The 13,024-nt window shown below is 36.7% G+C and overlaps 1 protein-coding gene across 1 annotated transcript in view; it reads right to left on the bottom strand.

The window, feature by feature from the left end:
* Positions 1 to 11,982, bottom strand: part of CHIC2 (cysteine rich hydrophobic domain 2) — a gene marked incomplete at its 5' end in the record, with an annotated part of 16,945 nt that extends 4,963 nt beyond the window's left edge. Inside the window, 2 exons of the mRNA XM_010177593.1 lie at positions 11,628 to 11,783; positions 11,928 to 11,982. Of these exons, the coding sequence (XP_010175895.1) occupies positions 11,628 to 11,783; positions 11,928 to 11,982 (211 nt within the window). The remainder of the gene's footprint in view (positions 1 to 11,627; positions 11,784 to 11,927) is intronic.
* Between the last annotated feature and the right edge of the window lie 1,042 nt (positions 11,983 to 13,024).

Raw genomic sequence — 13,024 nt, 5'->3', positions numbered from 1 at the left:
GGAAATCGATTTGATTCTAATCGCACCATGAAAAGAACATGATCTAACTGCTTTCAGCCCTCCGTAAATCTGTACTAGGTCTTTAGCACAATGCAACTTCCAATTTAAAAAGCACTGAATGTCTCGTCAATGACTTTGTGAAGAAAAAAGAACAAGGAGCAGACATAAAAATTCCAATAGTTGTTTAAGCATTAAAGTTCATTTGCATCACAGCAAACCTGAAAAGGGCTGACCTCTCAAACCGCCTCTCAGGTCTATGAAGTTGTAGCCTTGACAAGCTCACATTGACAGAGCTCATTGACTCTGAAAGGCTACTCTATCAATGGTGAAAAATGGCAATAGGTTCTACTCTGAGCAGGCATCTGCCTGCCCACCCGCTGCTAAACCAATGGCAAAACTGATTCAAAACCTGAATCTACCTTGTAATCTTCCTTTCCAGGACCTTTTAATAATAGATTAAGATCACTATACAATTTAATTTCATTGTTTGCCCCAAAGAGTGTGAAAAACATCCAAGCTTTTCAAATTCCAATAAAATTACATATATATTACAATACATACACATAAATAAGAAACTGATAGGTAGTTATGTACTATTAATTGCTTTATTTAAATAAGCCAGTTTAAAGTCGTTTGGCTAGTGTAAGATAAAAACACATGCAGTCTCGAGACGACTATTTATGTTCTCAGAGCCTTAAATACAATCCTTCCTGTAGTGTAATTTGGGATAGCCATAGCTCCCAAATCACACCATATTATCAATACAGAAACGTTAATGAAAATTAGACTGTAAAATATTTCTGCAAACCTCAGAGTGTGGAATAAAAAGAAATGAATTAAACAGCATCACACAATTCACTATAGTAAGTTTTCTTCCTACTTGACAGGTGAAAAAAAGCACTTGCACGTGCAGCTTAATTAATCACTGCTCTTGACATCTCAATGATTTACAGTGAGGAGCAGGTGAGGATATACAAAACCAGAAAAGAACACTTGATTTGAGTGTAGCATTTCCAGCACACTAGGATGACAAGCTTATATATTCTATCAATGGTGTACAGAAAAACCCATACAGCAAATTATTTGTTAGCCACAACAAAAGCACAAATTAAGTGGAAGAGAGACTTGCTTATTAGGAAGATTTAATACTATCCAGCTTTTAAAATATTTCTCCTAAAAAAACGAATCCAATATTTAAGCAAAGCTAAAACTGCAATTCAAGTATGCTTTTTAGCATACCAATGATAAGAAAGTATGCTTTGTTACCCACAGAATTTTGTGAAACAGACCTCTTCAATTGACTATCTAGATGGAATGTTTAATGAAACATTGCTGTTAAATAACTGAATCTTTAAAGATATTAATGTTTGACTGTGTCTTTTGAAAAATCAGACTACCAAAAAAGCCCCACACAGAATACACATTCACCAATGTTTATTGCTCCCAATTAAGTACAACAAAGTTTTGCCCTTAAATATGGAAGGAAAAAAAAAAACAAACAAAACAATAGGAAGACTAAGTATGAACTTTTCATACAGAAACAAGGCAGTATTGAATACAAATGACATCACCTATATCAGAAAGGCCGCAAGATGTTTCTGTTAAACACTAGATGTTTGCAGCATCTAGTGAAGTTGGCTTACAATTCCAGATTCAGTTATGATCTGGACTGGGAGGCTGCGCAGCCACAGGGTCCCCTCTTGCAGTGCATGACCTGGAACACACACGCTACACTAAACCGTACTAGTGAATCGGCCAAAGCCCCCTCAGCTCCTGCTGTAAATCAGTGAATGACTGGTACAATATTAAACAAAAGGAATTTGCATGACTCCCAAAATGGTGCTAATTTGAGTACCTCCCTTTGTCTTTATTTAAGCAGGGAAACAACATGCCCAGTAACAACATGATCCTCCACTATCAATTTTATTCATAGTTGTCTGACAATAACAGAAGAATCTCCTGCTACATACATTTCATCTTTGACTTCTCATTTGAAAACTCCAAAACACATGTAAATATAGTGCAACATCAGTCCAATAAGTAGTATGTGGAGACTTTCAAATTACTTCTTATAAAACTTCATCACAATCAAATATTAATAATTTTGAATATTACCCTGAAAAAATACGCTTTACACTTGAATTTCAAAATAAGAGGAGACCAATTTAAGCAGATTTTTGTTGATTCTCATATGGCCAGAATTTGTATTATACTCCACAAAAGAAAGGCAAAGGATCCTATCAGAGGTCTGAACTACATTGTTTCTGCTCACTCAAAGTGAGAAATTATGGAAGCAGGAATTTCTGTTCATTCTCCAAAGACAAGATATACTTGATGACAAAATTTATACCCCAAGAAATTTAGTTATCAGCACAAACAACAAAATACAAAGTTAGAAGATAACTGAATCACACAACTGTACACTCACTTTCAACATACCAGAACATCCCTCAAGTCAATTTTGAGGCCCATAGTGGTGCCACAAAAATGCCAAAGCTGTATTCAGAACATGCATAACTGAATTACATCTATCTCTATCTGCACTAAGAAAGCCCCCAGCTCAAACACTGTATCACAAATAAACCTTTTAGAAACTGTAACTTGTTAAGATTCTCAGCTTACTGTGGAATTCTGGTTGTGAAGGTCAAAGATGACAAAGGTGAAACCTGACTTGATTTTAGATCCTGACATCCTGGAATACCTGCTTCAGCACGTACAATAGTTTGAAAAGGTGTCTGTTCAATGACATGGGTGTATCTTGCACCATCTTTCTCATTAGTAGCCAGGATATTTCTTACTAGAGACTACTCTTAAGGGTGATCATCCTAGAAGTCACTGCAGCATCCATGCAAGAAAGTGAAATCCATACTGCCTGGGTTGAAGAATATCTGAAAATAAATGTAGCGTTCTGGCACTTTTTGTACAATCTTGAAATAACGGCCTTGTCCAACAGGATCACTGCTGCTGCATCTGGTCTTACCTTACAGATGATTCCGGGCAGAAAGTGAGCCCAGGCCAAAGCACAGATCAAAACTCCTGATCAGGCAAAGAGAAATATAATCAGCAGAATTCTGGAGCTAAAGAACCGACAGCAACAAACTGACCTCAGGAAACTTCCCATTCTAAAAGACAGCCCTGAGCATGTTGTCTCATATCCTCACACGATCCATAAACTGACCTAATTTGTATGGGTCTCAACCCTGGGCTGGGACAACACAGAGAGACGAATTTAAAGCTTAATGAATCAAATCAGACCAACTACTTTCTGGAAAGGTCTTTTCCACCAAATTGTCTGCTGATATAAAGAGGAGAGCAGCATTATTTGACACTACCGCATGTAACAGTTTTTAATATCTAAGCCAACAACGACTCTGGTTACCTTGATTCTCAAACTCCTAGACTGTTTAAGAAAGCACTGAAGCCATGAAGTATGTGGAGAATGGAGAAGGTGTACGGGAACATACATCCTGTGTACATTATTCAGGAGTACAATGGAGAACATCTTGTAGTATTCTCACCAATGTAATAACTGATAGATACTGGGTTAGTATTTTCCAAAGTAATTTTCGTCTGCAGTAGAAACATGTGGCAGAGAGCAATTGTCAAGGTAAGCTCCTAAAAAGTTGATTACAAAAGCCTTATATAAATTTCCTCACAAATACAGACAATCCAAGAGACTCAAAATGCTAAGGGCACTGGATATTTCAGCTGTCCTATAAGAGCTAAGTCACCAAATAAGTGCAGCTAGTTACTTTCTGTAATGAGATGACGGTGACTAGAGCCAACCATGGTGGAAACTTCATACTGTGGAGAAACCTTGTAGAAGAAATTAGCTTGACCTTGGCAAGAATAACACACCTCCCTCAAGAAGGCCTAACTGAGACATGGAAAAATACATTTCACAGGCAGATAGGTGTTGAACTAATCCATGAAGCATCAGGATTATAACTACTGTTGTTACTTGTATTTGTAAACAAAGATTAATTCTTTTATTGTAGCATTGAATTCTAGCTCCGATTCTCTGTCATTATAAGGAAACAAAAACCATGAAAGCTCTGTTCCCTCAAAACAAATGATTCAAATCTGGCCACGACAATCTAAAGCATCCACCTCCTGCTAAAGGACATTCTTACAGAAGGCGCCACAGAAAATGAACACATATGATGGAATTGATCATAACAGGGATGAAAACAGGATTGAATCTCCACCAAATAACTCATCTAGTGTCATCCACTGTGGGAAATTATAAACTGAACATGGATGAAAATTCCAGCTCCAACTTCTCTTTTAAGGTTGCAGAGATGTTAATTTGGGTCTCCGTCATTTATTTTCAAGATATCTAGTAGTATGCCATGGAACACAGTTCAAGGCCAGTGCAGGTAGAGAAACTAAAGAATCTCAGGTTACATCTCTACTAGAAAATGAAACTGTGCCCAGAAACATTCCCATTCACTTGAAGCCAGCTGGCAGGGAACAGCTTACATCTTTATCAGTAAGTTTTCATAACCTCCGAACCACTCATAGTGCCTGAAGCATTCTGATAAAGCCCAGGAACTCTTACACAATAAAGACTCGGAACCTGCCAGGGATCTCTCTAAGAGTACAAATTATGAAGTGCCAATTCCTAGGAACAATCCCAGTTTAATTTATTAGTATGTAGGAAGCCTTTGACTCCTGCTGTTAGGAGTGTCTAAGGGCAGGGGGCAAGAAGAGAAGAGAAGCTACATGGTCAGAAAAACTGAAAGGCAGCACAACTTAACAAAGAAACTCTAGAAGGCCCTGCAAAATCCAACACTTCACTAGTGTCCACGCTGAAAAGAATGATCCCTCTGAAAGGGATAGCCTCTGCAGTGCCTTGCCCATCTAGGACTGAAGCAGAAAATTACAGAATCCCAAATAGGTTGATCCTGTAGCTAGTTAATCAATTTAGAAAAAATAAATCTGGATAGTTAAAAAAATATTTTCCATCACTGACATCATTATTGTTCGAAATTCAGCAATTTATTCCAAAATTCAGCAAAAATAATTTTATGGGGAACAAAATGAAGAGTAACTAGTCACCTTCTACTTTACATGTATGTTTGGTACAGCAGAAAAATTATCAACTCCTTCAATCTTCTCTTTTGTAGAGGAACTGCTCCTCTCATCCTCCCAACTGTCCTGTCAACAGTCAAGATTCTTGAACTATTTCTTTTTTTGTTAAATAAGAAGTTACTTATATACAGTACTAGAGTTACTTGAGTTACTTTTTCAGAAAATAACCTTTTACCCTGGTTTGTTTAATAAAGTGAAAGAGTAAAAACATCCCAGAGGAAGACTACTTTGAGAAAAAGCGAAAGAGAAGAGGCACAGAAGTGTCACTACCTCACACTTGCCAGAAGCCCATTCTAGATTTATGTTTGATTTACAGTAACATAGTCTAGAAAGTTATTGTTCAGTGAAGTGTTTTCTACTTATTTTAATTTTATATTATGAGCTTCAGATAATTTTGCATTCTAATACTTTCCTCAACAGGGTTTGGATATGCTATTTGGTACCATCTACAAGTTGCTAAAGACAGAATCCTAAAAACGACCCTTACTAACCTGATTTTCAAATCTGACAACTAGCTAGGAACATTTTTAGCATGCTCTTTCAAAAAATTTCAATTAGTTCACATTTGTTTTTCAGAAACTTGTCAAAATGGACATGCAAAGCAATACAAAAAGCAATATTAAAATCAAGCCACTGCATGATCTATGGCTCCCTCTATATACCTGAGCCATCATAATGTAAAAGACACTATAATATGGAGATGTTAATCCTACATGTATTATTTTTATTAATATGAGAATGTTCAGAGATACCATTCCAATTACAAATGCAATTACATTGTAAATAGCCTTTAGAATATTCCCTATAGAAACCAAAGATACATGCTGCATTTAAGATTAATATAAAACCTACTACTAAGAATACATGAAATTACAAGTTTAACTTCAGAATACGTATTTTTTTAAATACTAAAGGATTTACATTTGACCTATAAAGAAACAAACTAACATTTTTAGAGTTATTTATATTTGTAAGTATTCATGCCAAACATTGCCCTGCCCCCCTGCAAGTAGGTTTGCAAACACACATCAGAACTGCCCGCTCCCACACCTCGTTATGCACCAACTCACTACTCTGCGCTTTAGGAAAGCGCATGAAAACCTGATAAACCCTTACACGGTGCTCTGAAGGAAATAAAATCTGATTTCAGAAAGAGAAAAAAAAATAACCACAGAGCTATACCCATGATGATTTCACATTTGTAGTATTCTACATGCTTGGCCACTTTCAGTTCAGTGTATGGAGGTCGTAGTGACTCTTCCGACCAAAATTATTGTGAACAATTTTTAAAGAAAAATATACCAGGTCTGAATCTTCTGATTCTTTAAAAGTTTTAATTTCATAGCTAATACTAAAAAATAGATTATTTTAAAGACCCATAAATATATTTGAAGATAATAGTCAATAATGCATATTTGATACATACAAGCTCTACTTTAAAAATGTTTTACTAAGCTGACTAAAGCAAATATGGACATCACCTGTGTTCTGGTTAGGATAAACATAAAAAATACAGTACAATCTTAAAGATTCTTCCAAACTGAATTACAATGTAAATTGCCACAACAGAGGCTTTAAAAACAAGACACCCTCAGTCTTATGTAGCTGCCTTGAGGAACTGCTTCGAAAATCATTCTGGTAGTAGAGTATCTCCAGTGCCAATTCCCTGGCAGACAGTCAGAGGAGAAAATACTTCAGTTTTGAAAATAAATGTAACGTATTCATAGCTTCAATGAACTGAGCTAATGTATTTTAACACTGCTGCCAAGCAAGACTACTGTATTTAAGAAAATTCATTCCAGCTCCTCCACCACATATTTAACTTAATCAATACTTTGGAAGTTGTAATTAGCTCATGTTTATAAAGCACTCTGAAGATGTAAACTGCTACGTAAGTGACAACTAATGATGAGGCTTAAGCAGCATTCATCAGCTTTGTGTGAATTCACAAACAAACCAGCAGCTCTTGAAAGTATTAGTACAGATCGTTCTTCAATATCTCATTCTACTCATTTTAAGGAGATTGCCCATGAACCTTCTGAAACATGCAATTTACATGTACAATACCAGCTTTTAAGAAATCTAGCAGTACTGCAATTCTATCATAGCTTTAATTGTTACCGTTTCTGTTGAAATTATTTCTCCTATTTACACATCAGGAACTACACCATTTAGTTAATACTGAAAATGAGTGTCAATTAATTTGAAAAAGTGGCTTCAAATGGGCACCTCTGCCTGTAGTGCTTTTTAAGTATAATTCACTATGTCATTCTTTTTATTTACAGAACAATAACTTAAAGACTTAACGTTCATTTGTACAATCTGGAGCTTGTCCCAGAAAGGATGGTACAATCTATGAGTAAAACTACTGAAGAGCATTGACAATCTAGATCTGCAAATGAGGGACTGCATTTCCTGTAATTTTCTCGAAGCTTTTATTCATTAAAATCGAATCAAGACCGCAGAAAAGGAGAGGGACAATAAGATATTGAATCAAATTAAACATTTATTCTACAGTGAAGAGTAGGAGACTTTTTCTCAAATACCACAATGCAAAAGAAGAAAGGAAACAATACTGTATAAAGACTTCCAAAACCAGCACTGAACAAAGTACTGAAAAGAAAAATACACTGAAGGGAAAGCTTTCATTGCATGGAAATGCATTAAAGTGATATAATTAACAATTAAGCTTACAAACATAACTTAATAAATTCCTAGTTTGAAGCACCTGCTGATTTAAGGAGACAAACTCATAACTTATTTTTCACTGCACAAAGATAAGTATATATTCCTGTTATACACAAACTTTCAGTTATCTGTAATTTCAAAAATCATATTTATACTTGTGATAACATTCCCATATTAGAATTTTAAAAGTCAATGAAAGGCAGCAAAAATACAGAATACAGAGAAAGATTAAGAGAATTATTAACTTCACAAACTCTGAAGCTGCAGCTTTCACTTTGTCTCCATAAACCTTAAAAAAATGTTTCTCTGAAAAAGAGGTGCTAAGTATACTAGCAATTTAAGAGCATGGTAGATTGATTCAGCCTTATTAAAAAAGGCATTTCTTAATTGGTCATTCTGAGAAAAACTATTCTTCTGTATTAAAAGTAAGCAATTGTATGGTTAGAACTGTTGTTTCATTTAATAAAATCCTTAACTTGAGAAACACATCCACCCCTTAGCTCAATGCATAAGCAATTTAACAAAACAAATTTGTTAGTATTCTATTTCAGTAGAAGAAAGCAAAGATGAAGGCTGTTATGTTTTTATTGTGCAATTAAAACATGTTCTACACAAATTTCAGTTCTACATGAGAACACTCCCATCCTGCTTCAGAAATCAAACTCTACAATTATATGGTCTTGGGAGTCTTTTGTGATCACTGCAGCAAAGGATGCAGCAAAGGAACAGGTCACTTCCAAGTAACTGTCCTTTCACTTGCAATCACTGAGGACAGGGATGAAATAGCAAAGCTCTCTGGGCAACACTTCTCAGACAACTGCAGGTACTGCAAAACAAGTAACCTCTAATTTATTGTTCATTTGTTATAATTGGTTTATATTATGAGTGTCAGTGGAAAAGAATCCATTGTACCTAAAGTTGAAGGGAAGAAATAGGCACATCTCTTCCTTGATTCTTGTTTCCTCAAGAAGTGAATCCTGGCTGTTGTGACTATACCTATGGCTGAAGTCCGGACAGTGAAAAGAGATCTGAAGAAGTCCAGGCATGGAAGATCATTTGACCAACACAACCCTCTTCCAGGACACAGTATAGTCAAAGACAAGCAGTACAGAGTTCAAATCTAAGTGATTACTTCACACTGAATACATTAGTACTTGCTATGTATCAGCAAAACTGTGGCACTAACAGCAAACCAAAATAGTCTATGGGGTTTTTTTGGTTTTTGGTTGGTTTTTTTTTTAGTGGAAGAATATGAAGCGGCTTCTTGTCACAGTTCTACTGGAATCTACTGAGCGAACTACAGACTGGAACCCAGATTAACCAGGTTGTATTTACAACTGCTGTCAATTTGCTGAGCAACTCCAGGTAATTCATATCAGTCACTGTCTCTCACTTTCCCCACTTCTACAGAAACACGATTAGTTTTCTGCACTTGTCATAGCACTTTGACATAATCTGATGGGAAGTTCTACATAAAAGAAAAAGCTTTCAGGCTTGTGGATGCAATTCAGAACTGATCTTAAAGGATACAAAACCTGCAATTCTAGGTAAAAGAGACTTAAAGGGTCCCTTTGTCTGACAGACAACCCTCTAAACAGATATCCATTTTTTGAGCTGCTGACATGCACAAACAATGTTGCCACAAGATCTGAAGTCTACAGATTGACCTAAAGGATTTTCACTCTGGAGGAATAATCAAACTGCCTGAACACAAGTACTCAGTGTTATCACTGTCTAGCACTGCTGTGCCCTCCACAGAGGCACAAGATGCAACGCTTAGGCAGCTAAGTTCTACCCTCAATTTCACTAATACTGGACATCCAACCTTCAGCCCAAGTCACCCAATTTTAAGTGTAGGAAAAGGTGTGAAGGTCCTTAAACATCTCCTGGTACCAGCTTTAACAGGAAAAAATGCAACATTTACTGACAGCCTAGGCCACACCTCTACGATGACTTCCAGAAATTCAGCCCCAAGTTTCTGTCCTTGCTCCTGCTGTTCACTCTCTTTCTGAAACTCTTCTGTCTTTATGCAGTCTGTGTATTACAGCAACAATTCCACCACTAACCTTTTTCCAACCTCCTCTGAACAGAGTATTCACATATTTTTTACAGATTTATCCTTTTGGAGTGGAGCTTACCTTAATTCCTACCCCACACAACTTTCAACAGAAGCACTTCTCTAACTGTTGCTGCACCAAGTTCCCACACAGAACCTCCTTCCTCAGCTTCAAACTCTGTTGTCTGGCCCCAGATGCTACAAGCCTTTGCCTTTTTTCTGATTGTGTTTAACATGTATACAAAGTTGATTATTTGTGACTTACGGTAATAAATTAAGAGGCACCAGTTCAGAAGATGAGGGCTTATGGCATCAGCTGCTACCGTGCTACAACCTGCTACCATTTCTTGCTACAACCGCACACTATGTAAGAAAAATTGGCCAAAGTAAAGAACACCAGAAGCTTTCTCCTTTAAAAGTTCAACATGGGCAGTGGCAAAGCAAGTCTCCCTTCTGTTTGTAAAGAACAGAACTGGGCTTAGAATGGAAAAGGTAGTCTTCTCTGCAAGCCAGTTAGGTCACCAACGTAGCTGTTGAAGTAATTAATCAGCAAATTCTAATTTCTTGTAACAGCCTTTCAGGATATGGATATACAATTATCCTACTGCAGACTTACTAGTTTGTGACAACTTAAAGACATAAAAAATAGGGTTTGATATAATTCACACTGACACCAACAGGTTTTTTTTTCCTCCACAGACTCCAACATTACCAGGAAGCTTTTCTACATTATTTTGTATACAATTAAAACTAGTCTTAAGTCATCTCTGAAAGGGACTGAACACTAATATCTTAACACAAAGTTAGATAATACAAAAATGTGTACAGGTTTTGTTATGATCAGTGTTCATTCTATACGTTTTTTTTTAGAATGCCTTGATTTAATGACCATGTAAAATAAGGACTTCAATAAGGAAAAAAAGCATGATGATGTTCAGTACACTGAACTGCACACCACTTGTAGCACTGAGAGGTACTACACAAGAGAGAATACACATAAGCTTTGCCATGAAACGGAAAGGATGAACAGTACCAACAGTGAGCAGATGCTGGGGATGTACAGAGACTTCTTGTAAAGCACTGAAATAGGACTAGCCAAAGACAGTTTTTACACACAGGAAAATAGAAGAGACTGGAGCGTAGCCTACTAAACTGCACTGAGGGAAGGAAGGTGAAAAACAGGCACTTGCAATGAGCTTCTGTTGTGAACAATACACTAAGTGACAAATGTTCACAGACAAAACACTACTTTCTAGTTTATGCAGGAAAAAAAATTAAAATCTTAATTGACAGCTTAGAAGGAAAATCCAACACGAAAAAACCCCCCAAATATCATTTTTTTAAAAACTGCCTTTTTAAGACCAAGCTATTTGGGCCACAGTGTAATCAAAAGCTCCTCACAACAAAGTGCCACTCAATCACTGCCAAATTCTGATAATCCCAAACAATGTATCACAGAGAATATGTAGCTATTAAAAAAGTATGTTGAAAGTTACTTAAACAATAGTAAGTGCTGCACACTACATGGTTCTAGTAGAGACATTCAGCTATAGTATCACTCACTGAGCTACAAGCTCAAAGTTCTGACTGACGTCTGCTGTAACTTTAATTAGTACAGCAGACAACTGATATCAAAACATATGAAATCAAACCAGTTTAAGTAAGTTCTAGCACACAGTTTTTAAAGGTGGAGAAGGAAAAAAAAAAAAGAAAAACCAAAACCCCACAACAAAGTGAGAACAAGCCCAGTGCGATTCTAACTATCAAAAATTGTAATAGTTGAACTTACTCTTTTACTGAGGCAGATAACTGGCCACATACTACAACCTAAAGTGCAGCAGCAGCAAAGGCATCCACATAGTAGCCATCGTACATTAACTGGAAGGTTCTTCTTAAGACAACTGTTAACTCTGCTGATGCTGGCTTTAAATTCTTCAGGTGCAACCTACAAAGGGAAAAAAAAAAACAAAACAACAACATACTATCACAGCAGTGGGTTTTATTACTCTTACAATGGTCTACACCTGGAACTCTTGTTTTTGTAATAAATCTTAACTTTAATTCCAAATTCCTATTCGTAGATACGCACCTTTCCAGTTAAAGATGAAGGAAATTCTGCTTCAAATTTGTTGCTTAGTCCAAACCTGCAAAAACAAAATGAAGATCACATCAAAATAATAAATAACCCCCATCCATGCCACAAGTTACAAGCATCTCGTAATACTCTCAGGGCTCACAACAGCATTAATTTCAAGAAAAATTAGTTGCTATTAAAAGTAATTCCTAAAATGATCCTAACAGAGAAAAGTACACCATTGTGCACAGTTTGAAATCCATCTTGCCTACAGTGTCTTAAAGTTTTGTTGATACTGTTGACTCTTCCCCAAACTCAGCAAAATCTTTATAAGCAACAGTGGCAAGTGTGAAAAGTGAAGAGAAGTTCTTAAGGGGAGAGGGGAAGTAAGTTAATGCCACAGTTTGAATTACCCTGCTCCTCCTCCAGTACAGACCTATCTTCAAGAAAAGCTCATCTACTGCTCTTCCACTCAGGCCACAATAAATAACTGTTCTAAGCATAAAAACTGAATCAATACCATCTTGCTTATTCAGAAAAAAAAACAAAAATACACTAATGAGTTCCAGAACACAAAATACTACCTAACAGAACATTATTTCAATGGTAACAAACTTGAAAGAAACATACCAATTATGAATTTAAAGCTATTAAGCAGTTTGAGATGAGCTGGAGTTACTGACTATTCTAGCTTTCAGAAGATCGAAAGATTAGAAGAGTTTCACCTTGTCTATAAAAAAAAGTTTCCTATCTTACAGCTGGCTGGTTGGGTTCATGAATGGATGAACCTCAAAGAAAATTTGAATATTTTCTGGCATCTGGTCTGTGCAATGACTTATAATAGGAACTCTACGTTCTAACAAAGCCAATAATAAAAATGTATGACTGGCTACTGTGCTGGGGTTGGGGAGGGGGGGGTTGGCAGTGGGGGAAGGGCCACCTTGTGAGACCAAAAAACTCCCCTGGCTCCAAGGCGGAGACCCCCCCAGCCCAGGCTGGGCCAATGAGCACCAGAGAAAAACCTCTGCAAACCCGTATTTGTGAGGGGAAGGACTGTCCTGAAAAGAAAAGGGTGAGGTGGGACTGGAGGAGAGGCCATTGACCTGAACAAA

Source organism: Antrostomus carolinensis, unplaced genomic scaffold (assembly GCF_000700745.2).
Source record: "Antrostomus carolinensis isolate BGI_N321 unplaced genomic scaffold, ASM70074v2 scaffold45031, whole genome shotgun sequence".
NCBI lineage: Eukaryota > Metazoa > Chordata > Aves > Caprimulgiformes > Caprimulgidae > Antrostomus > Antrostomus carolinensis.
Note: the sequence above shows the minus strand (reverse complement) of the source record. Positions and strands in the feature narration are given on the sequence as shown.